This window comes from Rhinatrema bivittatum, chromosome 4 (genome assembly GCF_901001135.1).
Source record: "Rhinatrema bivittatum chromosome 4, aRhiBiv1.1, whole genome shotgun sequence".
Lineage (NCBI taxonomy): Eukaryota > Metazoa > Chordata > Amphibia > Gymnophiona > Rhinatrematidae > Rhinatrema > Rhinatrema bivittatum.
The window spans coordinates 458,443,054-458,468,155 of NC_042618.1; the positions used below are offsets into that span (position 1 = coordinate 458,443,054).

General features: G+C 48.5%; 1 protein-coding gene across 5 annotated transcripts in view; it reads left to right on the plus strand.

The window, feature by feature from the left end:
* Window positions 1–25,102, plus strand: part of PPP1R12A (protein phosphatase 1 regulatory subunit 12A) — a 306,305-nt gene that overhangs the window by 274,855 nt on the left and 6,348 nt on the right. For all 5 annotated transcript variants that reach the window (XM_029597125.1, XM_029597123.1, XM_029597121.1 and 2 more), the window contains 3 exons: window positions 204–308; window positions 3,934–3,981; window positions 20,480–20,530. In XM_029597125.1, the coding sequence (XP_029452985.1) occupies window positions 204–308; window positions 3,934–3,981; window positions 20,480–20,530 (204 nt within the window). The remainder of the gene's footprint in view (window positions 1–203; window positions 309–3,933; window positions 3,982–20,479; window positions 20,531–25,102) is intronic.

A 25,102-nucleotide genomic window follows, 5' to 3' on the forward strand; every position in this document is an offset into this window, starting at 1 on the left:
CAGATTGCACTGATTTCTTTGCCACATATTGTTAAATAAATGTAGTTGCATGACCACTCTTATAAGGGCTGATAAATGCTTATTTAGCACATTACCCTGAAGTACATGTCCTGGTCTGCATTTCATGCACCCAACTTTAGTGACAGCTAAACAAATGCCTGCAAACTGTTGCTTGTGTAATCCCTTCTCCTGTTTTCTGTTAGCTCTATGAGCAGATTATAGCAGAAAATGAAAAACTGAAAGCACAGCTGCACGATACAAACCTGGAGCTGACAGAACTCAAGTTACAGTTGGAAAAGGCCACGCAGGTTTGTAAAATTTGAAATGTCTCCATATTTATCAGATGTTTTATCCATATCCATTTTTACTAGATTTAAAGCATCTTATCCTGTTTTGAGTCTGCTTTTACCTATTTGCTTACCTAAAAGAATAGTGAATCTGCAATAACCGCAGCTGTTGAGGTAGGAAAACCATGGCTGTTCTTTCTCCTGAAGAATCCTTCCTGCTTACCAGAATCGTGCGTAACTTATTCGGTTTTATATTTTGCAGCTCTAAAGAATGTCCAGTATGGATTACAATTAAGGCATTCATAAAAACATACACTTACAAACATAAATCACATAAATTGACAAGACCAAAGTCTTCTAAACTCTAAAATATCATTTAAATGCTTCAATAAAATATAAAGGTTTGATTTGTTTTTTTCCCCTAAAAAATCTTCAGGTCCTGCTCATCACGTAGCTTTGCAGGGAGAGCGTTCCATAAAGTATGTGCAGTACATGAAAACACTCAGTCCTGACTTGACTGAAGCCTTAAAACCTTATGATGGTGGAATAGTCAAAAAGTGTTTGTCAGCAGAGTGTAAAGTCCACATTGGCGCACGTGGCGATAACGTAACAGCATAAAGCAGCTTATGAATTACAACTAAGCTGTGGTTTCCTCAAGAGAGGAGAGAGTTAAAAATCCAGAAAAAAGTCTTCATAATTCTAGCAAAAATATAATGCTGCACTAGTAGTGGTAATTGTAATCTCTTCTGGTTATTCAGTTTGTCTACTGTATTTAGTTGTCATGAAAACCCTGACAATGCAATTCATACAGTGTTGGCTTTAGAAGGGTGTGGTGGGCTACTGGCACTCCTTGCGGCCACTAGATTCTCGTCTAATGGCATGGCTGCATCATCCAAGGGGGACTCAACCTCCCCTCAGCAGAGTGCTGACCCTGTAGGTAGCCGCCTGAGTCTGTTCCTTTTTGTGCCTTTTGTTCCTGGGGAAGTTATAGGTTTGCTCCTTAGGAAATCTTTTTTTTTTTTTTTTTTGAGTGTAAAATACTTGGGAAAGCTGTGCTTATTTCAGAGAAGTATGCTCTGAATTGCACAGTAATATTCAGCTGAAACACTTCAGTTTAAGTCAAATAGGAAATGTACTTCCACTCAGAGTGAGATTCCCAGACAAGCAGTATTAATCAGCCACGTTAAGCGGGTGATGTCATCTGGCACAGACTCGCAGCAATTCCAGGGGAGCTCTGGAAAAGTCTAGGTTTTTCTTGGCATGCGTGGGACTTCCCGCATGGCCACCATCATGCAACATGTCTAGGCTTTCCTGATCTTGACGCTCATGTTAAAAACCTTTTTACTGTAATAAAGTGATTAGAAGATGATTGATCTTGTCTGTTTCTTAACAGATTGTAAGCATGCATGAAGCTTAGTCTTTTTTATGTATATGTACAGCACTGCATATGCCTAGAAGTGCTAAAGAAATATTGAGGTAGTAGATCAGGGCTTCCCAAACTATGGGTCGGGATCCCAAATGGGGGTCACAAACCTTCAGCTGGGGGTCACAGGTTCCTCAAACCAGCAGTGCTCTTCAGGTGCCAGCAACAATAATAGTGGAAGTTTAGCATGAGGCCTGTGAGCCAGCACACACTATAACAGGCCCTGTAGTGATCCCACCCTCCCAGGAGTTTCCATGGTACTGGGAAAGGCCTTCTCGAGGGGGGGATCAGAGCCTGTAAACTTGCACTGGCTCAGGCCTTGTGCTGATTTTCATTTCTGCTGCCACCTCGGGAGGACTGTGAGTGTGCATAGGCCAGTAGAGATTGCCACTGCTCCTCTTTCCACAAAGCGCAACCACTGAACTTACCCAAAAGAAAAATGTTACCCCTTTCAGCTGCCTGCCCTCTTTTCCCATCAGCTGTCATCCAACTGTGGCCCAGGGCCAAAGGAAAATGTTGCTGCTGATCCTAGCAGGGAGGCTGTTTGGAGAAGGAGCTGCTTGAAGGGCTGGATCAGATGCAGGAGGGTTTTGAGGGTCCAATCAGCTGGAGAGGGATTAGCAATGAGGGATGAGAGAAGAGGAATATCAGAAGATCAACCGGGGAAGAGGAGTTGGGGGATGAGAGAAGGACTGGAAATGAGGCTGGGAGATGAGATTGAGGGAATGTGAGAGGGGGCAAGAGAGAGGGGATGACAGAGGGGTCAGTAGGTGGTTAAAAAGGACTTGGGGGCGAGAGAGAAGCAGATAGGGGGATATGAAAATAGCTGGAGAGGGTAAGAGGAGATAGGCTGGGGAGGTGAAAGAAGCTAGGAGATGTAAGAGGGGCTGAAGTTGAAAAAGGGGCTCTCCTGGAGGGGGTGGAGGTTAAAGCTCTCTGGAAGAGGTAAAGAGTAAGAGAATGGATCGACTGGTGAGGGTGGAGGTTGAAAGGCAGAATCAGCTGGAGTGCAGGGAGGGTGGGGTGACCATTGGAAGGGGACTGCATCCTTACTAATTTTTTTGGTGGTTTTCAGGGGTCATATGAATTTTCAAATGCTAAAATGGGATCATATTGGCTAAAAGTTTGGGAAGCCCTGTAGTAGATGAACAGGCATGTCAAGACTCATGTTAGCCATGGCAGTATTGGTGGCCATATGAGATTGGCCTTCATTGAGAGAGATGTAAGGCTGTGCAGCTGTGATTGATGTCTAGAAACGGACTCCCCATGTGACACAAGGCTTAGCCACCCTGTCTGCCAGTGTTTCTTTTAAGTATAGACTCTAGCTCCATCCTCTTCCACAGCTCCTTTGATATTATTTTGGACTGTCTGTCTTTAGAGAGAGAAAATGGTCTTGTGTGCCCTTTGGTTGCCTTGTTGCTGGTCCGGTTTGGTTTTTTTTTGGGGTGGGGAGAGAAGCAGCTCTTAACTAGGAATTTTCACTTACATGGCTAATTCGGTTTGTCCTCAGAGACAAGTAGTTTACCTATATTTCTTGTTCTCTGAAGAAGAAAAGATAAAGCCACACACACGTGCGCTCCCCTTATGGTGTTGGCTTGCTTAGCTAGTGTATAAGACTGAGGGATCCCCGTGTGACAGCAGCTAGGCAAGAAGCCTTCTAGGCTTTTCCAGAGTTCTCTAGGAAATGTTCTGCATTGTCATCTGAGCACACCCATTACAGGTAAGTACCTTTTTCTCTGCAGACTGCCAATTGCATTGTGTGCGCACATTTAGACATGCAGCATGGGACATTTGGATGCTAAAATCTACAATAAAATATGGCATTTAGAGACTGATTTAAAATTAGATTATAAGCCAGTTCTCAAATGTAATTTTTTGTTAATCTACCAGATAAGTTGTGGTGATCCCCAATGAGAAAAATGTTGAACATGAGCTTTCATAACCTCACAGATCCCTCCCATCTGAAGAGAGGTCTGGTGTGGAAAGCTCCCATACATCCACCACTTCAGACTCCAGCAGCAGTATTACCCAGCTCATAGAACATTAGCTATTTGCATAAATGTAAGCTTTTTTTTTTAAGCTGTTATTGTGTTCATTTCACCTGCAACAAGCCTAACTGAGCTTTCACAAGAACAAAATTATATTTGAGCCTACATTTCACAAGTCCTACTACGCTGAAACACCAAGTGCTCATTTCTACCATGTCACTTTATTGTATTTTAGAGACAAGAAAGGTTTGCTGACAGGTCGCAGTTGGAAATGGAAAAAAGGGTGAGTTTTCATCTGTAACATTTAAGTGATACAAATCTATACGGCATATGAAACTGTTTTCACATTTAGAGAAAATTTAGTGACCAAAGCTGTTCCATAGTGTCAACTTTCTATCGGCATTAATCCATTTTCCTGTGGTTTTCCCTCACCTCGCACAATAATTGAAGGTGGCTATAGTGGCCTGTAAGCTACCTTGTCTCCTGCGATGCCACAAAGTCAGTCTCTAGCTGCAGAATTGCAGGAAACCAAAGACCTGTGGAGGGGAACGGAAGAAGAGAGGGACAGTGATTGGACAGGCATGTAGGTGTCCACCTTCCTCATCCATCCAGCCTGCAAGAAGTGGCAGAGCCTTAGGGCCACATTGCTGTCCTATTAGTGCCCAATCAACACTTTGAACCGTGCAGCACTACACAGAGTTAACATAGGAAATGCATTGGTTACTTGCTGTGTATGGTATTAAACTATTGTGTGTAGTCTGGTTCCCTTTTCAAAAAGTGACTCTGAGCCCTATACTTTACCTTAACAAGTCAAACAGTAATCAGTAACCACCGGATACTTCTGCCCATTTTTCAATTACTTTTTGGTTGGCTGTAAACATTGACTGCTCTTAATGATTTGTAGGTAGTAGCAAGCTTGTTACCAGGAGTTATTTAGACTGCCTGTTACTATAGCAGGAAACTTCTTTCTTACTGGTTGCAGTATAAATACAAGCTGTATATAATTTATTCTGGATGATGCCATGTATGTGGGTAGTGGGGCAGGAGGAATATAATATACTAGTTTAACATAAACATAACCTTGCACATTAAGTGTTGTAATTTGCAACTTTCTTATCTGGTTTGCTAAACATTCATTATATCTACTTCAATGATAGGTTTTCCCAGAAATCATGTTTGAGATGAGAGGAAACAATAGAAATGTTTTATTACTTGAGCTACTGTAGTTCTTTATTCTTTAAGTGCACTGTAACTTTTGCAAAGAACGTGCAAGTAGGAATTATCCTTTGGAGGGTGACAAGTGACACCGGAACTATTGAGGAGTAAATATATTTTTACTCAACGCATAATTAAGCTCTGGAATTCATTGCCAGAGGATGTGTGAAAGGTATTGTGTTTAAAAATGATTTGGACAAGTTCCTGGAGAAATAAATCCATAAACCATTATTAAAGTAGAGTTGCAGAAATCTACTGCTTATTCTTGGGATCCTGCCAGGTACTTGTGACCTGGCTTGGCCACTGTTGGAAACAGGATACTGGCTTGATGGACCTTTCATCTAACCCAGAATGTCAAGTCTTATGTTATCTTATGAGCCTGATGCAATCATTAGGGTAAGCACTGTAACCCTGTCCTTCAACCCAGTAAAGTAGTCAAAACAAATGAAAAAATGTCTTAAGAACTGCACTGTAATAAAACTAAACACATTTGTAGCTGAAAGGTGACCTGCAAGAGCCAATATCTACTAGGTGGCATGATCTAACACAAGCTTTTAAAAAGCACAGTTAAAGTTGCTTGCTATTTTTTTTTAATATAGCACTACTGTAGACAGTTCAGTTGACATTTAGTGGTGCATTATGCTGCTTTTGCATTTCACTCTTGGGGAAAATGTCTAATATACAATGGCTTTTTTCAGTACTTACTAGCTTTGTTCATTGGTAAACAAATAAATTGGAATGGCTACATAAGACTTCTCACTTGGGAGGGGTGCATGGGCAAAATAAAGGTGTTTTTGAAAGACCGGTGCCTTTTGACAATGTATGCCTACTGTGCATATTTTAAAGCTGCTGCTTTGTTTTCACTTGCACATACTTAATTTTGGAAATGAGGGCTGCTGTTTTTAATTGTGTGGAGGCAGTTGAAATGTCTCCAAGGTGAGGATCTTTTAAAGGTAGCGCTTGAGGTTTTGTGTAAACTTGTTTCTATCTGGAGCAGAGGTAGCAAAGTACATTTTATAGAAATTCGTAATTTGTATTTGAATAAAAATAGCTTCCTCTTCATACCCCGGATCAGTCCCGACGAATGGGTTTATGCATCCCTACCAGCAGGTGGAGGCAGAGAACAAAACTTTGAGTGCCACCTGCAGTCCCTGAGTATTTCTTTGTCTCCAGCAGATTAGAGGTACAAACCTGCAGTCTGGAGTTAGAAGAAAAAGATTTGGATAAAAAGAGGATTCAGCTCCCCGAGGGGTTAGGTTCCTTCAAGGGCCATCCGTCGGGTGGAGCAGGGGGTTGGTGATCCCTGTCCAGAAGGGGAGATAACAAGAAGGTGGATGCCACAAAGAAGTCTTTTCCAATCTTTATTAGTGGAGACGTATAGTATGTGCTATTCCTTAATAAGAAATGCTGTGAGTGGAGACCGTCAGGATAGTCATGCAGTCAAATGTTCATGATGCCGTTTGCAAGATACCAAACACCTGTTCCCTGTACGTACTAGGATCAGTCCAGACCGTGGGTTATGTCCCCCGTCCAGCAGATGGAGTCAGAGCAAACTTCCGAGGGTGCTGACATATAAGCAGGTGCACCCTCCAGGGATCCCCAGTATCTCTCTGACTCCAGCAGATGCGACTGGGGGAACCTTTGCTTCCCCAGTTGGTGGCTTCTGCCCCATTATTTCTATCATTTCTTCTCAGGACAGGATCAAGCAGGCCTGGGTTCTCAATTACTAAATAGAGTTAAAAAAAAAAAATTTCTCACTGCAGGGAGTCTCTCTGAGCCCCTGCCCGGGTCTCACAGCCCTGGTTAGCTTGCCAGCAGGACTGTTTTCTCTCTTGTCTGCCCTTTGTTTTGCTGTTTTACTCCTCTCTCCGGCGGTAAGTTTTTGCTGTTCTTTCTCTTCACAGCTTCGCCGTCGGACGGCTCAGGTGCATGCTGGTGGGGCCAGCCTCTCCCCTGTTCGGAGCGCCGCGATTCGAACCCCTCCCCCTCGGCCCTGCGACGTTTCCATTCCCCGGGGCCGCGGCAGCAGGGAAGTCTCATTCCCCTGCTGCTCCTGAGGGGAGGGTTCGCGGAGTTGAGCCTGGGCGGACGAGCCCGCTCCTCCCACGGCGCGGTTTCCTCGGATCCGGCCCCAGGGGTGGTCGCTGAAGGGGTTCTCTCTCCCGGCCGGGCGCCATGCAGCGATTTAAGGGGGCTCCCGGCGCCGACCCGGGGCAGGGCGGATCGCGGGATGTCTCCTCCAGTGTCTGTCTCCCCGGGGGGGAGACCGGACCGGCTTCCCCGACTTTTTCGCCGTCAGGCTCGGAGCGCCGCGGCTCGAGGGGAAGGGCCCCGCCCCCTTCTTTGGCGGGAGCGGCGGCCATTTTAGAGCTGGAGAGCGCTGCTGACTCGGAGGCTGAAGAGTCACAGCATGGTTTTTCGCCGCGGTTGAGGCCGATTCGAGATCCATCCTCCCCCCCCCCCCATCGCTTCGGGCCCCTCCACGGACCTCTCTCTCGCCGTCCCTCCACCAGCAGGGGGGTTTACGGCGGATTTTGTTCTCCTAATGCATCAGGCGTACCTCCAGAGCCTGCAGCCGGCGGGGGGGTCGCCAGGCGGTGGTCAAGCGAACCCCACGCCCGCGAAGATGCCCCGGCTGGTGGGGGTGGGGGGGGGCCAATCCAGCGCCCTCGGGGGGCGGCCAGAAGACGCTCCTGGCTCTTCCACCCAGCGGAGCGACCCCAACGCAGGACCCGGGGAGTGACCCGGCTTCGACGGCTGATGATGATTCGCTCCTGGCAGCGCACCTGGAGTGTGACGACCCACGGGTGCTCCGGATCTTCCGGAAGGAGGAGCTGTCTGACCTCATCCCACACGTCCTCCAGGAATTGGATCTCGACCCGCCCGTCGAACCGCCGGGGCCTCCGGCTCCCTCCGTAGCCTCAGCAAGCTCCAAGGGGGTCCCTGTCCTGGCGGGCCTACGTCCCCTGGCGCGAACGTTCCCGATTCATGAGTCTTTCCTACACCTTTTGGTACGGGAGTGGGACACGCCGGAGGCGTCGCTCAGAGTGGGCAGAGCCATGGACAAGCTCTACCCTCTCCCCGGAGACTTCTTGGACCTGCTTAAAGTACCCAAGGTCGACTCGGCAGTCTCTGCCGTCACCAAGAGGACCACGATTCCCGTTACAGGGGGAACGGCCCTCCGGGATGTCCAGGACAGGAAGTTAGAAGTCTGCCTCAAGAAGATCTTCGAGGTCTCGGCGCTGGGGGTCCGCGCAGCTATTTGTGGTTCTCTCACCCAGCGTGCCGGGCTACGGTGGGTGCAGCAGCTCCTTACTTCACAGCAACTGCCACCGGAGGAAGCGGCGCAAGCGGACAGGCTGGAGGCCGTCATTGCCTACGGGGCCGATGCTCTCCACGACTTGCTCGGGTCCTGGCGAGGACCATGGTTTCGGCTGTTTCCGCCAGGCGACTGCTGTGGCTTCGAAATTGGGCGGCGGACGCCTTGTCCAAATCCAGCCTAGGCTCTCTACCCTTCAAGGGTAGGTTCCTTTTCGGCGAGGATCTTGACCAGATCATTAAATCCCTGGGGGAAAACTCCGTACATAGGTTGCCCAAGGACCGCCAGAGGTCATATCGACCGTCCAATTCCTTCTCCAGGAATCGGTCCCGCTCTCAACGGCGATTTCGGGGCTCCAGGCCCCAGGGTCCGAGAAACCCCTCGAACAGGTCTCAGTCTTGGACCCGGTCCTTTCGTGGCCGTAGACCACCAAGGGACTCTTCGGCGCAGGGAGCTTCCGGCAAGTCCAATCAATGATGTCAGGCCGGCCCACTCCCCCCTCCCGAGGATCGGAGGACGACTAGCCTGGTTTACGAGGAGTGGGCCAACATTACCACGGATCAATGGGTCCTGGATATTCTAAGGCACGGTTACGCTTTGGATTTGCGGCATCTCCCCAAAGACAGATTCGTCTTCTCGCCCTGCGGGTCAAGTCACAAGCGCCTGGGAGTACAAAGCACGCTGGACCGGCTCCTAGCCCTGGGGGCCATCTCACCCGTCCCCTCTGTAGAGGTGGGCTCGGGTCATTATTCCATCTACTTCGTGGTGCCCAAGAAGGATGGATCCTTTCGTCCCATTTTAGATCTCAAGGAAGTCAACAAGGTCCTCTGGATACCCCGGTTTCGCATGGAAACCCTCCGCTCGGTAATAGCGGCGGTTCATCCGGGGGAGTTCCTAGCCTCCCTGGATCTGACGGAGGCCTACTTACACATTCCAATACGCCCGGACCATCACAGGCTCCTCCGCTTCAAGATACTGGGACAGCACTTCCAGTTCCAGGCCCTCCCCTTCGGGTTGGCAACGGCACCCAGGACGTTCACCAAGATCATGGTGGTTGTGGCGGCCGCGCTCCGGAGAGAGGGCATTCTAGTACATCCTTACCTGGACGATTGGCTCATCCGAGCGAAGACCCTCCCTCAGGGGCAGCAGGCGGTCGACCGGGTGGTCGAATTTCTTCAGTCTCTCGGCTGGGTAGTCAACTTCGGCAAGAGCAGTCTCCTTCCGTCGCGGCAGCTGGACTTCCTCGGAGCACGCTTCGACACAGCTCAAGGCAAGGTCTTCTTGCGGCCGGACAAGGCCCCAGTCGCTGAGGGAGCAAATTCTCCATTTTGCCGCTCTCCAGGTCCCAATAGCGAGGGATTACCTGCAGATCCTGGGCTCGATGGCCTTCGCAATCAACCTGGTACCTTGGGCCTTTGCACACCTGAGGCCCCTACAGATGGCGCTACTCTCGCGGTGGAAACCGGTCTCGCAGGACTATCAGGCGATACTACCTCTTCCGCTGGCAGCCAGACTCAGCCTTCGTTGGTGGCTAGACCCCAGGAACCTGGCGCAGGGCTGTCCCCTGGAGTCGCCGGAATGGATTGTGGTCACTACCGATGCCAGTTTGACCGGCTGGGGGGCCGTGTGTCTCCGAAGCTCAGCTCAGGGGCAGTGGACACAGGAACAGGCATCCTGGTCGATCAACCGCCTGGAGACCAGAGCAGTCCGTTTGGCGCTCATCCAATTCCTGCCTCTCATCCGGCAACGTGCGGTCCGGGTTCTCTCGGACAATGCGACCACGGTAGCCTACATCAACCGACAGGGAGGCACCAAGAGCCCGGGGGTGGCCCTCGAAGCGGCCCGTCTCATGGCCTGGGCGGAGCAGTTCCTCGACCGCCTGGCGGCCTCCCACATCGCAGGCGTGGACAATATTCAGGCGGACTACCTGAGTCGGCAGACGTTGGACCCGGGGGAATGGGTTCTCTCCGACGAGGCAATGTCGATCATCACTCGGCGCTGGGGAACTCCCGCCATGGACCTCATGGCAACGTCGGGCAACGCAAAGGCCCCGCGGTTTTACAGTCGGAGAAGAGATCACGGGGCGGAAGGAGTGGACGCCCTGGTGCTACCCTGGCCCCCTCATCTTCGGCTGTACGTCTTCCCGCCGTGGCCTTTGGTGGGCAAGGTGGTGCGGAGGATAGAAGATTATCCAGGGCAGGTCATCCTGGTGGCGCCAGAATGGCCGCGGCGCCCGTGGTTTGCGGATCTACTCAACCTGGTAGTGGACGGACCTCTGCGATTGTCACACCTTCCACGGCTGCTCCATCAGGGTCCGGTATTTTCTGACCAGGCGGAACACTTTTGTCTCGCGGCTTGGCTTTTGAGAGGCAGAGTCTCCTGCGCAAGGGATACGCAGTAACCGTGGTAGACACTCTTCTCAAGGCACGTAAGACCTCCACTTCAGTCGCCTATGTACGGGTCTGGAAGGTGTTTGAGGTCTGGTGTGCTGGACATGGAGCCTCCGCGACGGCACCTTCGCTCCGTCAGGTCCTGGCCTTCCTCCAGGAGGGCTTGGAGAAGGGTCTCTCCTACAACTCCCTGCGGGTGCAAGTCTCTGCTCTAGCCTCCCTGGCTCGTACCACGGGAAATCCAGATCCTTCGTCTCATCCGGACGTCTCGCGCTTCCTCAAAGGAGTCAAGCACCTGCGGCCGCCGGTGCGACATCCCTATCCCTCCTGGAATCTCAACCTGGTTCTCCGGATCCTTGGTAAGGCTCCCTACGAACCGCTGCGGCAGGCCTCCCTTAAGGACGTCACACTTAAGACGGTGTTCCTGGTTGCCATAGCCTCGGCGAGGCGCATCTCCGAGCTTCAGGCGCTCTCGTGCCGGGAACCGTTTCTACGCTTCACGGACTCGGGAGTTTCCATTCGAACGGTCCCTTCGTTCCTACCTAAAGTGGTGTCCTCCTTCCACTTGAACCAGTGGGTGGAGCTGCCGGCCTTCCCGGCGGATGCGCCCCAGGCCCTCCGGCGTCTCGACGTAAAGCGCTCTCTGCTGCACTACCTGGAAGTGACCAATGAGTTCCGGGCGTCCGACCATCTCTTTGTGCTTTGGTCCGGTAACAAGAAGGGACTGCAAGCGTCTAGGACGACTATCGCCAGGTGGCTCAAGGAAGCGGTGTCCTCGGCCTACATAGGCGCCGGGAAGGCTCCCCCGGAGGGAGTCCGGGCTCATTCGTTGCGTGCCCTGGCCACGTCCCGGGCGGAGTCTCAACATGTTCCAATTCAGGAAATCTGTCGCGCGGCTACATGGAAGTCGCTGCACACCTTCTCGAAGCATTACCGGTTGCAACTACCGGTAGGTGAGTCGGGTTCCTTTGGGGACAGGGTTCTCCGAGCAGGGTCTTCAGGGACCCACCCAGTTTAGGGAAGCTTTGGTACATCCCACGGTCTGGACTGATCCTAGTACGTACAGGGAAAAGAAAATTATTCCTTACCTGCTAATTTTCGTTCCTGTAGTACTTAGGATCAGTCCAGACGCCCACCCGGGTTTGTTAAGTGATAGAACGTACACGAGCAGGTGTCTGACCATCTCCTGTCCCTCCAACTCCTACATTCTGATGTTTTTGTTGTTGCTTAGTTCTTCACAGTTCTCCTTGCAAGTTGCATTGGTTATGTGTTCATGTGGTTACAATTTGATTGGTGCTTGATCCATCCTACTTTTCTGTCTAGTGTTTTTTCTCTGGGCTTTGATATTCTCGATACTGAGGATCCCTGGAGGGTGCACCTGCTTATGTCAGCACCCTCGGAAGTTTGCTCTGACTCCATCTGCTGGACGGGGGACATAACCCACGGTCTGGACTGATCCTAAGTACTACAGGAACGAAAATTAGCAGGTAAGGAATAATTTTCTTATTTCTTATAAGATAAGAAATAAGAAATAAACACCTGTATTTATTATAAGAATTTGTATTTACTATTTATATTTATTTAGCCATTAACATTGTTATTTGTATTTACTATTTATATTTATTATTTAGCCATTAACATTGTTCTGTTACCACTTGGTACTATTTCTCTCCTTTACCTCAAACTCTAAGTTCCTACTAAGTTAGCCATGTTAGTTATACCCAATTGTTGGATGTAATTGTATATTTGTTTAATTGTTCAATCTGTTTGATGTAATTTTCTGTTCCTTGTTCTGTGTAAACCGAAGTGGTATGCACTAGTGCACGAACTCCGGTATATAAAAGCCTTAAATAAATAAATAAAATGTGTTTGCGGATGAGTTTTTTGAAATTTCTTCAGTTTTCCTCTGACTTCTGATTTGTTTTTATAATTAAGCCCCTGAGGCAGCCACTCAGTGTGGCGAAACTCGGCCAGAGTTGGGCTTATTAAGGAATAGCACATACTATACGTCTCCACTAATAAAGATTGGAAAAGACTTTTGTGACATCCACCTCCTTGTTGTTTCCTCACGGCTTTATTGGATCGCCTACCTTGCTATTTCTTGGGTCCAGAAGGGGAGATAGCCAGGTGTCCTGGTTACCTCTTCCCCTCTGGGCCCTTCACTCTCTCGGTGGGCCTGGCTCCTCAGCGTTTGCTTTCCAGAAGCAGGGGAGTAGTTATTTCCCCTTTTTCTTTGTGACCTGTCTCTTTATTTAAAAAAAAAAAAAAAAAAGTTGGAGCAGGGAGAGCGGAAGCAACAGCGGTTCTGTGCAGGGCTAAGGAGTGGGTGTTTGTTTCCTGCGGGAGGCAGGCAGGAGGGAGCAGGCCAAATTGCCTTCCTTCGGAGCCTGGTGATTGCTGAATTTCAGCACCGCGCAGCAACAGGAGCGATCACATCGGCACAGTTTATTTTTAGGCCTGATTGCGTGTGCATGCCTGACTGCCCTGACATGCCGGCTTCCGTGCAGCACGGCAAACTTTGTTGCGGCTGCGGTTTGAGGCAAGCTTGCCTCGATGTGGTCTCGTTCTGTTGCGAATGTGCCTTTGGGGGGCCTGGGACCTCGGCAGGACCCCTGGGGGATGGCATGGAGGTGCAGGGGGCTTGGACAATTGTGGAGGCCCTGAAGGGGGGGAGGGGGGAGAAGGTCAGAGTTGTTGGCAGCCATTTTGGCAGCACTTGCTGATGTGCAGGCTGCCATTTCTGAGCCCTGGGACTCCCCTCCTACACTTTTTCTGGTGGGAAAGGATCCTGCTGGTTGCAGGGGACGGGGAGAGCTTGAGATGGAGGGGATCAGCACTCTGCCTCTAATTCCTTCCTGGCTAAATAAGCCTTATGAAGGAGAATAAAAACCCATGGAAAACTCCTCCAGGTCCAAGGAGGAAAAGAGATCCTTGCCTAAGAAGTCTCGGACAGCCAAAAAGGCTAGAAGGCAGGTGGAGTCAAGAAGGATCCAGTATATGATGGAACTTGGATGAGGCCAGAGGAGGACAATTCGTCGGATGGAAGAGATGATCCTAATCAGCTACAAGGAGGTCTGGTGTGACCGGACAAGGACCCTTTTGGTTCCCTGGGAGATCCAAGGCAGGATCTGGACCAGGATCTAGTGGATACTATGGGGGATCCAATGCAGGATCCGGATGCGGTTCCGATTGTGGAAAGAGATGACCCGTGAGTGGTCCGTCTGTTCCAGAGGAAGGAACTGGGTCCGTAGATTCCCCAGGTGCTAGAGGAGCTCAGGATTAAGGCTGCCCAAGAAGTCTCGGACAAGGAGGAGGTGAAGCCACTCCTGGAGGGTTTGCGGGAACCCCCTACAGCTTTCCCGTTGCTGAAACAGGTGAATTTGGGGGATCGGGAGTGGGACTTTCCCAAGACGGCCTGAAGGACACGAGGGCTGTGGGGAAGATATATCCCTTGCTGGAACAGACCTTAGTCGTGGAGAATTCCCAGGATGGATGCAGCTGTGTCGGTGGTTACCAAAAAGACAACCATCCTGGTAGCGGGAGCAGCAGCCTTCAAGGATGTCCAGGATAGGAAGCTGGAGATTCTACTCAAATGGCTGTTTGAAGTTTCAGCTTTGACCCTTCGTGCAGCAAGGTGATGCATATAGGGAAAAATAACCCATGCTATAATTACACAATGTTGGGTTCCATATTAGGTGCTACAACCCAAGAAAGAGATCTAGGTGTCATAGTGGATAACACATTGAAATCGTCGGTTAAGTGTGCTACGGCAGTCAAAAAAGCAAACAGAATGTTGGGAATTATTAGAAAGGGAATGGTGAATAAAACGGAAAATGTCATAATGCCTCTGTATCGCTCCATGGTGAAGACCACACCTTGAATACTGTGTACAATTCTGGTCGCCGCATCTCAAAAAAGATATAATTGTGATGGAGAAGGTACAGAGAAGGGCTACCAAAATAAGGGGAATGGAACAACTCCCCTATGAGGAAAGACTAAAGAGGTTAGGACTTTTCAGCTTGGCGAAGAGACGACTGAGGGGGGATATGATAGAGGTGGTTAAAATCATGAGAGGTCTAGAACGGGTAGATGTGAATCGGTTATGTGATGTTCCGCTGATGTGCACGGAGCAGGAGAGGGACCTTGGGGTGATAGTGTCTAATGATATGAAGTCTGTGAAACAATGCGACAAGGCAATAGCAAAAGCCAGAAGAATGCTGGGCTGCATAGAGAGAGGAATATCGAGTAAGAAAAGGGAAGTGATTATCCCCTTGTACAGGTCCTTGGTGAGGCCTCACCTGGAGTACTGTGTTCAGTTCTGGAGACCGTATCTACAAAAAGACAAAGACAAGATGGAAGCGGTACAGAGAAGGGCGACCAGGAAGGTGGAGGATCTTCATCGGATGATGTACGAAGAGAGATTGAAGAATCTAAATATGTACACCCTGGAGGAAAGGAGGAGCAGAGGTGATATGATACAGACTTTCAGATACTTGAAAGGTTTTAATGATCCAAAGACGACGACAAACCTTTTCCGTAGGAAAAAAATCAGCAGAACCAGGGGTCACGATTTGAAGCTCCAGGGAGGAAGATTCAGAACCAATGTCAGGAAGTATTTCTTCACAGAGAGGGTGGTGGATGCCTGGAATGCCCTTCCGGAGGATGTGGTGAAGACCAGAACTGTGAAGGACTTCAAAGAGGCGTGGGATAAACACTGTGGATCCATAAAGTCAAGAGGCCGCCAATGAAGAGTGGGTGACTCGCCAGAATGATGGCTACTGCCTGGAGACAATACCCTTATTCAATAAACATATACATGCTTACTGTGACTCCAACATCGCTCTAAGCTTCAACAGCAAGAGGAAACGTGGAAAAAAGGATTTGCACTCACAAAGAGGGGAGTAGCTGGCTTGTTATGGCGGTTACTACCCCAAACCAAATAAGCCTGATACTTCACTTTCAATGCATATACAGCATAGTTCTCTGCTTCAACGGCAGGGGAGAAGAAAATAGGGTTCGCACTCACAAAGCGGGGAGTAGCTGGCTTGTTACGGCGGTTACTACCCCAAACCAAATGTGCCTGATACTTCACTTTCGATGCATATCCAGCATGGCTCTCTGCTTCAACGGCATGGGAGAAGACTGATACATCACGCATATCCAGCATAGCTCCCTGCTTCAACGGCAGGAGAGAAGAAAAACAACCAATAAGGGCTGTATAACATAGTCTGGGTAAAACAAATAAGCATGGGTGTAGCTTGCTTATTGCGGTGGTTACTACCCCTACTACCCCTAACTAATCAAGCTAGATATTTCACTTGGATGCAGCTCCATCACTGCTCTCTACGTTAATGGTGGGGGTGGAAGGGAAATAGAACCAAGAGCTAAGAGAAACAGATAAGTATGAGAGAAAAAATGTGTGAAACTTGCTGGGCAGACTGGATGGGCCGTTTGGTCTTCTTCTGCCGTCATTTCTATGTTTCTATGGTTATTTACTCTTTCGGATAGTAGAAAGACTAGGGGGCACTCCATGAAGTTAGCATGGGGCACATTTAAAACTAATCGGAGAGAGTTCTTTTTAACTCAACGCACAATTAAACTCTGGAATTTGTTGCCAGAGGATGTGGTTAGTGCAGTTAGTGTATAGCTGTGTTTAATAAAGGATTTGATAAGTTCTTGGAGGAGAAGTCCATTTCCTGCTATTAAGTTCACTTAGAGAATAGCCACTGCCATTAGCAATGGTAACATGGAATAGACTTAGTTTTTGGGTAATTGCCAGGTTCTTATGGCCTGGATTGGCCACTGTTGGAAGCAGGATGCTGGGCTTGATGGACCCTTGGACTGACCCAGTATGGCATTTTCTTATGTTATGTTCTCAGTATGTGGAAGTCTGATGCAGAGCCTGTTTGTCCTGGGTGCAGAAGGCACATGACAAGTGGTCAGGAGCAGCATTTGACACAGCGCAGACGGCCTGTTTAGAAACAGGGTTAGCCTATGTGGCAGATACTCTGTATGACATGGTTTAGATTTGGAGTATGGTCTTGCTAGTGGTGGCACAAAGGCTCCTGTGGCTGCAAAATTGGTCAGCGGATGTGTGATCTAAAGCCCAGCTGTCAAACCTCCCCTTCAGGGGGAGGTTTCTCTTCAGGGAGGACTTGGAGCAGTTCATGAAGCAGTTAGGAGAGTCAAAGAGCAATAAATTGAGGGGGAAGAATCCTAGGGAGTCCTTTCCGCCGCAAACCCATTTTGGAGAGGCTAAGAGATTTCGGGCAGGCAGGACCCATGTGCCGGCATCGCACAAACAGAGTTCAGGCAGACAGCAGCCCTTTCAGAACCAGTGCAGGTCCCAAGGTGGGAGCAGAAACAAAATTGTGCAATTGAAGGTGTGTTGTTCCGCTCCTCCCTGGAAGCTAACTCTCTTTTACTTGGAGTGGGCCAGAATCACATCGGACCAATGGGTCCTGGAGTTGATAAGACAACTTTCTCAGCCACTCAGGGGATGCCTTTGTAGTCTTCCCCTTTATATGTCTTGGCGCAAGTGGAGGCCATGCAAGACACAATACATCGGTTACAACTCTGCGCGCCATTGTTCCGGTGCCTCCGCAGAAAAGGGGGCAGAGCAGGTATTCCATGTACTTTGTGGTACCAAAGAAAGAGGTGCCTTTTTGGCAGATTCTCGATCTGCAGAAGGTGAATGCTGCCCTCTGGGTGCCATGTTTTTGGATGGAGATGCTGCGCATGGTGATAGCAGTGGTGCGCAAAGGGGGGGTTTCTAATATCATTGGACTTGTCAGAGGTCTATCTTCATATCCCCGTTCAGCCCGAACACCAGGCGTTTGAGGTTCATGGTTCTGGGAGAACATTTCCAGTTGCGAGCTCTTCCCTTTGGGTTGGCGACTGTGCCATGCACATTCACAAAGTTGGTGGTGGTAGTGGCGGCAGCACTCAGGCACTCAGCCCATTGACCAGGTATACCTGGTGTACCTGGACGATGGGCTGATACGGGTGAAGTCTGAGGTGGAGTGTGGCTGCTCGTTCCAGCAGGTACTTCAGTTTCTGGAGGTGTTGGGCTGGGTGATGAACCTCGCAAAGCGTCATCTGAGACCGACCCAGCCTTTGGAGTATCTAGGGGGATGCTTCGATACCCGGCTGGGGAAGGTGTTTCTAACTTCGGAGAGAATACTCAAGCTACAGTCAGGTTCTTTGGTTTCTGTGCCTGTCTGTGCCCAAGGTCTAGGATTACCTGCAAGTCCTGGGTCCCATGGATGTCTATGCCGGACTTAGTACCATAGGCTTTTTCTCATGTGCGTCCTCTGCAGGGGGCTCTGTTATCCCATTGGAATCCACTGTCTGAAGAATTTCAGCTTCCTTTACTGTTGCCAGAAGATGCCAGGTCCAGTCTTTCATGGTGTCTGTCTCTGAGCAATCTGGAGAAGGGAATGGGACTGGAAATACCTGACTGGTGACCACGGTTGTTAGTTTCTCTGGATGGGGGGTGATTTGTCAAGGAAAACCAGCCCAAGGGCAGTGGTCACAGAAAGAGGCGGCTTGGTCGATCAATCGGCTGGAAACTAGAGCAGTGTGCAAGGCCTTCTTGGCATTTATTCCGCTCGTTCAGGACAAGTCGTGTGAGTATTCTCAGACAATGCGACGATGATAGCGTACATCTACCGTCAAGGCAGTAGGAAGAGTCTTCTAATGGCACTGGAGGCGCAAGTGCTGTTTGTGTGGGTGGAGAAATATCTGGTGAGAATAGATGCTTCTCATGTGGCTGGAGTGGACAATGTGCAGGTGGACTTCATCAGCAGACAGCATCTGGATCCAGGAGAGTGGGAGTTGTCGGCACAGGCCTTTGCCTTACTGCAGGCAAGGTGGGGCAGACAAGTGATAGACCTCATGGCTACTCCAGCAAATGCAAAAATGGGTCAGGTCAGATTGGAGGGCATTAACGCTTTATTCCTCTCGTAGGTCAAGTGCTGCAGCACATCAAGCTTCATCTGGGCAGAGTGATTCTTGTGGCACCCGAGTGGCCATGTCTGCTGTGGTTTGCAGACCTTCTGTATCTGGCAGTGGATGGTCCCATTTGCTTGGCTCATCTCTCAGGGTTGCTACAGCAGGGACCCGTATTATCAGACCAGGAGGATCACATCTGTCTAGTGGTTTGGCTTTTGAGAGGCGGCGACTCTGCTTAAAAAGATATTCAGAGCCTATTATTGCAACTTTGCTTAGGCAAGGAGACTTTCCACTTCAATGGCTTATGTCCGGGTGTGGAGAGTTTTCGAATCCTGGTGTTTGCAGAACAGGGTACAGCCTATTAAAGGTGGACATCCTGCCGGGCTTGGCCTTCTTGCAGCGTGATTTGGCTAAGGGGTTGGCCTATAATTCCTTTCAGGTCCAGTTAACAGCTTTGGGTTCCCTTCATGGTAGGATTCAGGGAAGACCCCTGGCATCTCATCCAGATGTGGCTCATTTCCTAAAAGGGGCAAAGCATTTGCATCCTCTGGTGCGGAAGATCTGTCCAACTTGGAATCTGAATTTGGTTCTTCAGGTGCTATGCAGCCCTCTTTCAGCAAATGCAGAGGATGGTGTTGAAGGATTTAACCCTGAAGACTGTTTTTCTGGTGGCCATCTGTTTGGCTAGGCGAATATCTGAACTGCAAGCGTTGTCATGTAGGGACTCTTCCCTGTGCTTTTCGGAGGATGGGGTTTCTTTAAGCACGGTTACTTCCTTTTTGCCAAAGGTAGTGTCTTCCTTTCACCTTAATCAGGTGGTTGAGCTTCTGGCTTTTCTGAACTGTCAGCAGATACTCCGATGGCTAGAGAGCTTCACTTGTTGAATGTGCGTCGTATCCTTTTGTGATATCTCAAGGTGATGAATGCCTTTCAGAGACTTGATCATCTGTTTGTCTTGTTCAGTGGGGCAAAGAAGGGAAATAAGGCTTCCAAGGGCACTATTGCTCGCTGGTTAAGACAATAGCTTTGGCTTACATCTGTAAGGGCCAGTGCGGAGGGGTTGCGTGCGCATTCCACTAGGGCGCAGGCGACCTTGTGGGTGGAGTGTCAGCTGCTTTCTCCTCAGGAGATCTGTCGTGTGGTGACTTGGTCTTTTCTTCACACTTTTACCAAACATTACCGCTTAGATGTGCGGGCTCTAGAAGAGGTGACTATTGGGAAGAGTGTATTGCGCGTGGTTCTTTCAAGTTCCTGCCCAGAATAGAGGGGCTTGGGTACATCCCACTCATCTGGACTGATCTGGGGTAAGAGCAGGAAAGGAAAATTGGTTCTTAGCTACAAATTTTTGTTCCTGAAGTATCACGATCAGTCCAGAGACCCAAACCCCCCCCCCTCCCCATCTGTTGAAAGACTTCCTCGCTTCTGGAAATAGCTGAGCTGCTTGTGCTGGCCATCTAATATTCTCAGAGTTTTGAGAAGTATACATAGTTTGGTATAGGTTTTGTGTTAAATCAAGGGGCCCTAGTTTGCAGGGGGCTCCAACTTTAGTCTCTGTTCACCCAAAGTTTATTGGGGTTTAAGGTAGACTTCTTGGCTTGTGTACAGGTTAATACTGAGGGACTGCAGTTGCACTCTTGGTTAAGTAGCAGTGCCTCCGTTTTTTGTTCACTGCCTCCATCTGCTGGTAGGGGTGCATAAACCACTTGTCTGTACTGATCCTTGGTACTTCAGGAACAAAAATTAGCAGGTAAACAATTTTCCTTTTTCACCCATTCACTGGCAAATCTGTGTGCATATGTTTTGATTTTTTTTTTTTAATAGCACTATTCACAGTAATTACTAATAAAATGAAAACCAATTGTAATGGTGGGCTACAGTTCACAAAACCCTTTTTTATGATTCAGGAAAAAAGAGCTCTGGAAAGACGAATATCTGAAATGGAGGAAGAGCTTAAAGTAAGTTTGTGGGGGGGGGGGCTCTTGAGTACTTCTTTTGTGCCCAGTATTTTGGTACAGTTAATAAAAATTACCATTTATATGTAGGTTAGTGAAATTTTACACCTAAAATCATTGAGGAAAGTCTTCCTTATGGAATTCCCAGAGGTTAAAGGCACTTGGCCAACTTTGTAATGTTGAGTAGGTTGAACTATACTCATGGCCACACAGTGTAGACATACAGGCCTATGTGCCATCTTAAGGAAGAAATAACCTTTTAGTTTACTTTGTAATACGAAGCTACATATGACCAGAAAGCATCTTATTCACTTTTGGGCTTCATTCAACCTCCTGCAGAACCTGTCAAGGTGTCGAGTGCTTTCACTGTCACTTCCTGATAGGTCCATCAGAGATTTGGAGAGTAGCTGTTTGCATGGATCCCAGATGAAGGCCTCAGAATTGTGGAGCAAATAACTTTCATTTGAATCATTTTCTCCTTCACATAGTTTATGCCAATGTGTGAACCTTGCAAACTGAACTGTCTGTTCCTTTTAAAGGTGATTTATATTTCTTGTTCCAGTGTCCGGGAAGCATTGTTAAGCTAATTGGCTTGTTTGCATTTCAGGCTTGGCTTTGTAATTGGAATTGGGTTGTTTTTGTTTTTTTTAAACTGAAAAGTTTGCACTGTGTACAAACTTTTCAGTTTGTACACAGTTTGTTGAGGTCCATATTCATAAGCCATTTAGACAGGTAACCAAATAGCTGTCTAAATGGCATACCGGGCTATATTTAGCTGGATAAAAAGGGGGCATTTTGAGGGCGTTCCGGGGAGAGGCTGAGATCTGGCTAACCCAGTTGAATATCGGGTATATCCGGATAGGTTAGCCGAATAACTTTAGACTTGCTTCTGAGCAGGTCTAAAGTTGACCAGCCTTGTGTGGCCTGATAACTTACCTGGCTATCTTAAAAAGATAGTTATCAGGCCACACAAGGCTGGTCAACTTTAGACCTGCTCAGAAGCAAGTCTAAAGTTATCCAGCTAACCTATCCGGATATACCCAACTTGCAGTTGCTGACCCAACTTGCAGCAGGAATTTTTGGCTTTTAGGAAGGGTCTTGGGGGGGGGGGGGTTTTGGGGTGCAGTAAGATTTGATTTCAGATGGTGAGTGGGAGGAGGGAAGGGCCTGGTCACTTAAAATCTATAGAAGGGTTTGTCCTAGGGACATGACAGCGGCTAAGGAGTTCAAGTTAGGAACGGGGGCAGGAATCCAAGACCCAACAGGGCTATTTAAAGATTAGAGGGGGAAAGTGAAAACAAATTGGACCATAGGCTCTGTTAACTCTTCTTGTTACTTATCTGGATATGTTTTGAAGATATCTGGGTAAGTAGTGAGTTATCTGGCCATATGAGGCTGGATAACTTATGGCTATATTCAAACATGGCTGTTCAGGTATTTAAGTTATCCAGCTAATGTAGTCGGACAACTTTATGCAAGTATATTTAGTGGGATATTTCTGCCGTTGAATATACAAGATAAGTTATCCGGATAAACCTAGCCGTCCTACTGAATATGGACCTCTTTGATATTGGCTAATGCTTTGAGTAACAAAAACAAGTGAGTTTAAATCTATGTTCAGGGAAAATCCTTAAATTAGCTGTGTTGCCTTCATGCGCTGTAGAACTTTTATAGCCAATAAAGCGGTCTATTATAACATCTGGTCAGTGAAAATATGAAGGGCTGCGGTGGTGAATTGTTTGAGGCTCTTGTAGTGTAGCCAAATAGAAAGTACCATGTATCTTCTCCTTTGAGTTGCAACTGCCAGAAGAGTATGGGACTTTAAGCAGTAAATGGTGTACATGGATTAAAATAAAAGGATCAGGTTGAAATGTCAAGAAATCTGTCCCAAAAAATGGGGCAGGGTCTATCAAGGATTTAGTGTTGCACATACCATGACAGGAATGAGCCTCTTATAAGTGAAGGTATGTTGGGAATGATCTCTGTCTATGATTTAGTGCTAATGATTTTCTTAACACTTGCATTGTGCCAAGGAGTCTCCTCCCCGGAGTTCATAGGTTAACTGTGTGAGGCAAGTGACTGTGCTTCAGTGGTTTTTCTTCAGCCTCTTGTGAAATTTTTGGTCCTGTGACACACTTTTATGAATAGGAAAACACATAACTTTGTGTACAGGTTTGGTACACAGAGTATAGTTTTTGCTAAGAGTGTGCACAGAGAGGAATTGGTGATCAGATGTCCTTTCTAATTGCCTTAACGTTCATGTAAACAGATGTGATATCTCGATTGAATGTCAGTATATATAAATAAATAAATGTTTTGTAAGGTGAAACTACCAGATGAGTAGATCAGCTGTATACAAGGTTTTTTGTGTTGTATAGCTCAAATACTATATTAGTTTTACATTTTATTGTTGTGCAAACCAGTTTTTAGTCAGTAAGTGAATTTTTTTTTCAAATCTTGCATTTCAGTGCCTGTAGACCTAAATAGTTTTAAGAGCTCTTATCATTGTATCTCCATGACTGAGACATCTGTTCATGGCTAAAATGTTTGAGAGAATAATGGATTTTATCAGCATTATATGCCATATGAGCTGGAAATAATTTACATATTAGTAGAACAAGTACTCAAGTGTTTCTCAAGGTAGAAGTCAAGTGATTGTTGAGAAGGGCCTCGAAAGGCCTTGCATTCTGTTATACTATGGTGGTTTAGTGTGCCTATGGGCCTCAGCCCGGACCCAGACCTTCAGGGCCGAGCCAAGGGTTGACGGCTCCGCATGGCAGACGGTCTACCCTCCGCCAGGCCGGCAAGCTCCCAAGGCCAACATCCGAGGTTGTTGGAAGTTGAATGGTCCTCCGACCATTCCAAGCCCTTTCAGACCTGCTGCGAGCAGCATGGAGCAGCAGGCCTGGCCTGAGGTTGAGGGCAGACGGACCTTGACACGAAGACAAGAAGATTGATGCGACGGCATCACATGGCACGAAGACTTGGGTTGAAGACATGACACCAGGACTATGAAGACGTGACACCAGGATCGATGCAATGGCATCGCAGACGAGACTTGACACCAAGGCTGATGTGAAGACATCCCGGACCAGGGTCGATGCAACGACACACCGAGGAACTTGGAATCCAGACGAGATGAGAAGCAAGGAAGGCGGACATTGGCACGGTCTCTCAGGGCGCCCTACTCAGGCCACCCGCGGAACTGAGTCGCAGACCACCCTGTCCCACTGCGCGCCCTACACTGCCCTTGCAGGCTGGTCACGGACCACGAGGAGAACGGGACAGCGCAGGAAAGATCCAGGACATGGCGGCTCAGGAGCACAGGACAACCGTCCACCAGCAGGCTAGTCCACTCAGGAACACTTCATCTGAGGGACCCCCGGCCTACCGGACCAGAAGGCTCGAGAGCGAAGACGAGACGCAGGAACAAACATCGAGGAAGGCAGGAACACCAGGACGAGAAGATCAGGACACCTGGACGAGGACCTCAGGCACGAAGACATGACATGGCATGACGAGAAGACATCACGATGAGGAGCTCCACAAGACTGGAAGACCTTACAAAGGCTCTGGCAGGCAGGAGCCTCCAGAGTGAAGACACCACAATGCAAGGCACTGGACAACTGACGGAGCAGCCCTTTATAGGGCTGGTACAGGAAACAGTCACCAAAGTGGGGCCAAGACACTTCCTGTGTCTGGCCCTTTAAATGTTGAGAGAAGACGCGGCCGCGCACCTAGGAGAGAGCAGGAGCTGTGCAGGACCGCGGACAGCGGCCTGCATCGAAGTAAACGCTGCAGACGCAGAACAGGGCCTGAGGAGCAGGCCCTGATGTCAGCAGCGGCTCCAGCCGCTGCGGGGAGCCCCAGGGGCGGCTCCAGCTGCCGGGCCAGCCCGGGGGTGCAGCCTTAGCACCGCGAAGAAGATGATGGCGGCGTTCCCAGGCCCCGTGGGAGAAGCAGAAAATCCGTGGCTCCGGCCGCAGTGAAGAGGACGATGCAGGGCGGCCTCTGGGCCGCAGAAGAAACTTAAGTCCTCGGCTCCGGCTGTGTGGGAAGGCCGGCGGCGTCCTGCTGCGTCGGCTGAAGACACAGCAGCATGGGGTGAGTGGCTTGCTCGCGGGGAGACCCGCGGGCAGGGTTCATAACAGTGATTAGATGAGTTTTATTAAATAGCTTTGACAAAGTGTGATTTCATAAGTATGTATGTTCTGGAAGTTTAACATGGTTTGAATTCACAAAGTATTAACCCTTCTCCCCCACCTCTGATATGCTAAGTCACTTCTTGAGGCGGCTGCATATTTTGAAGTATTTAAATTTAATGAAAAATTAAAGCATGATTGTAGGTAACTTGAAAGAAACTCTCTATAAATCAAAACCATTACTTTTGTAGCATCATGGGAGAAGAAAACATTGCATTCAATTGTGCCATAAGTGAGAGAGAATATTAGGTACAGCCTTTTTTCTTTTACATAGGATAAATTTTGAGCTGAGAAACATTTGAGCCAGAATGTATGGTGGCCAAACATTTTCTGCAGCAGAACTATAGAATTAAACCACTACCAACTTCATTTT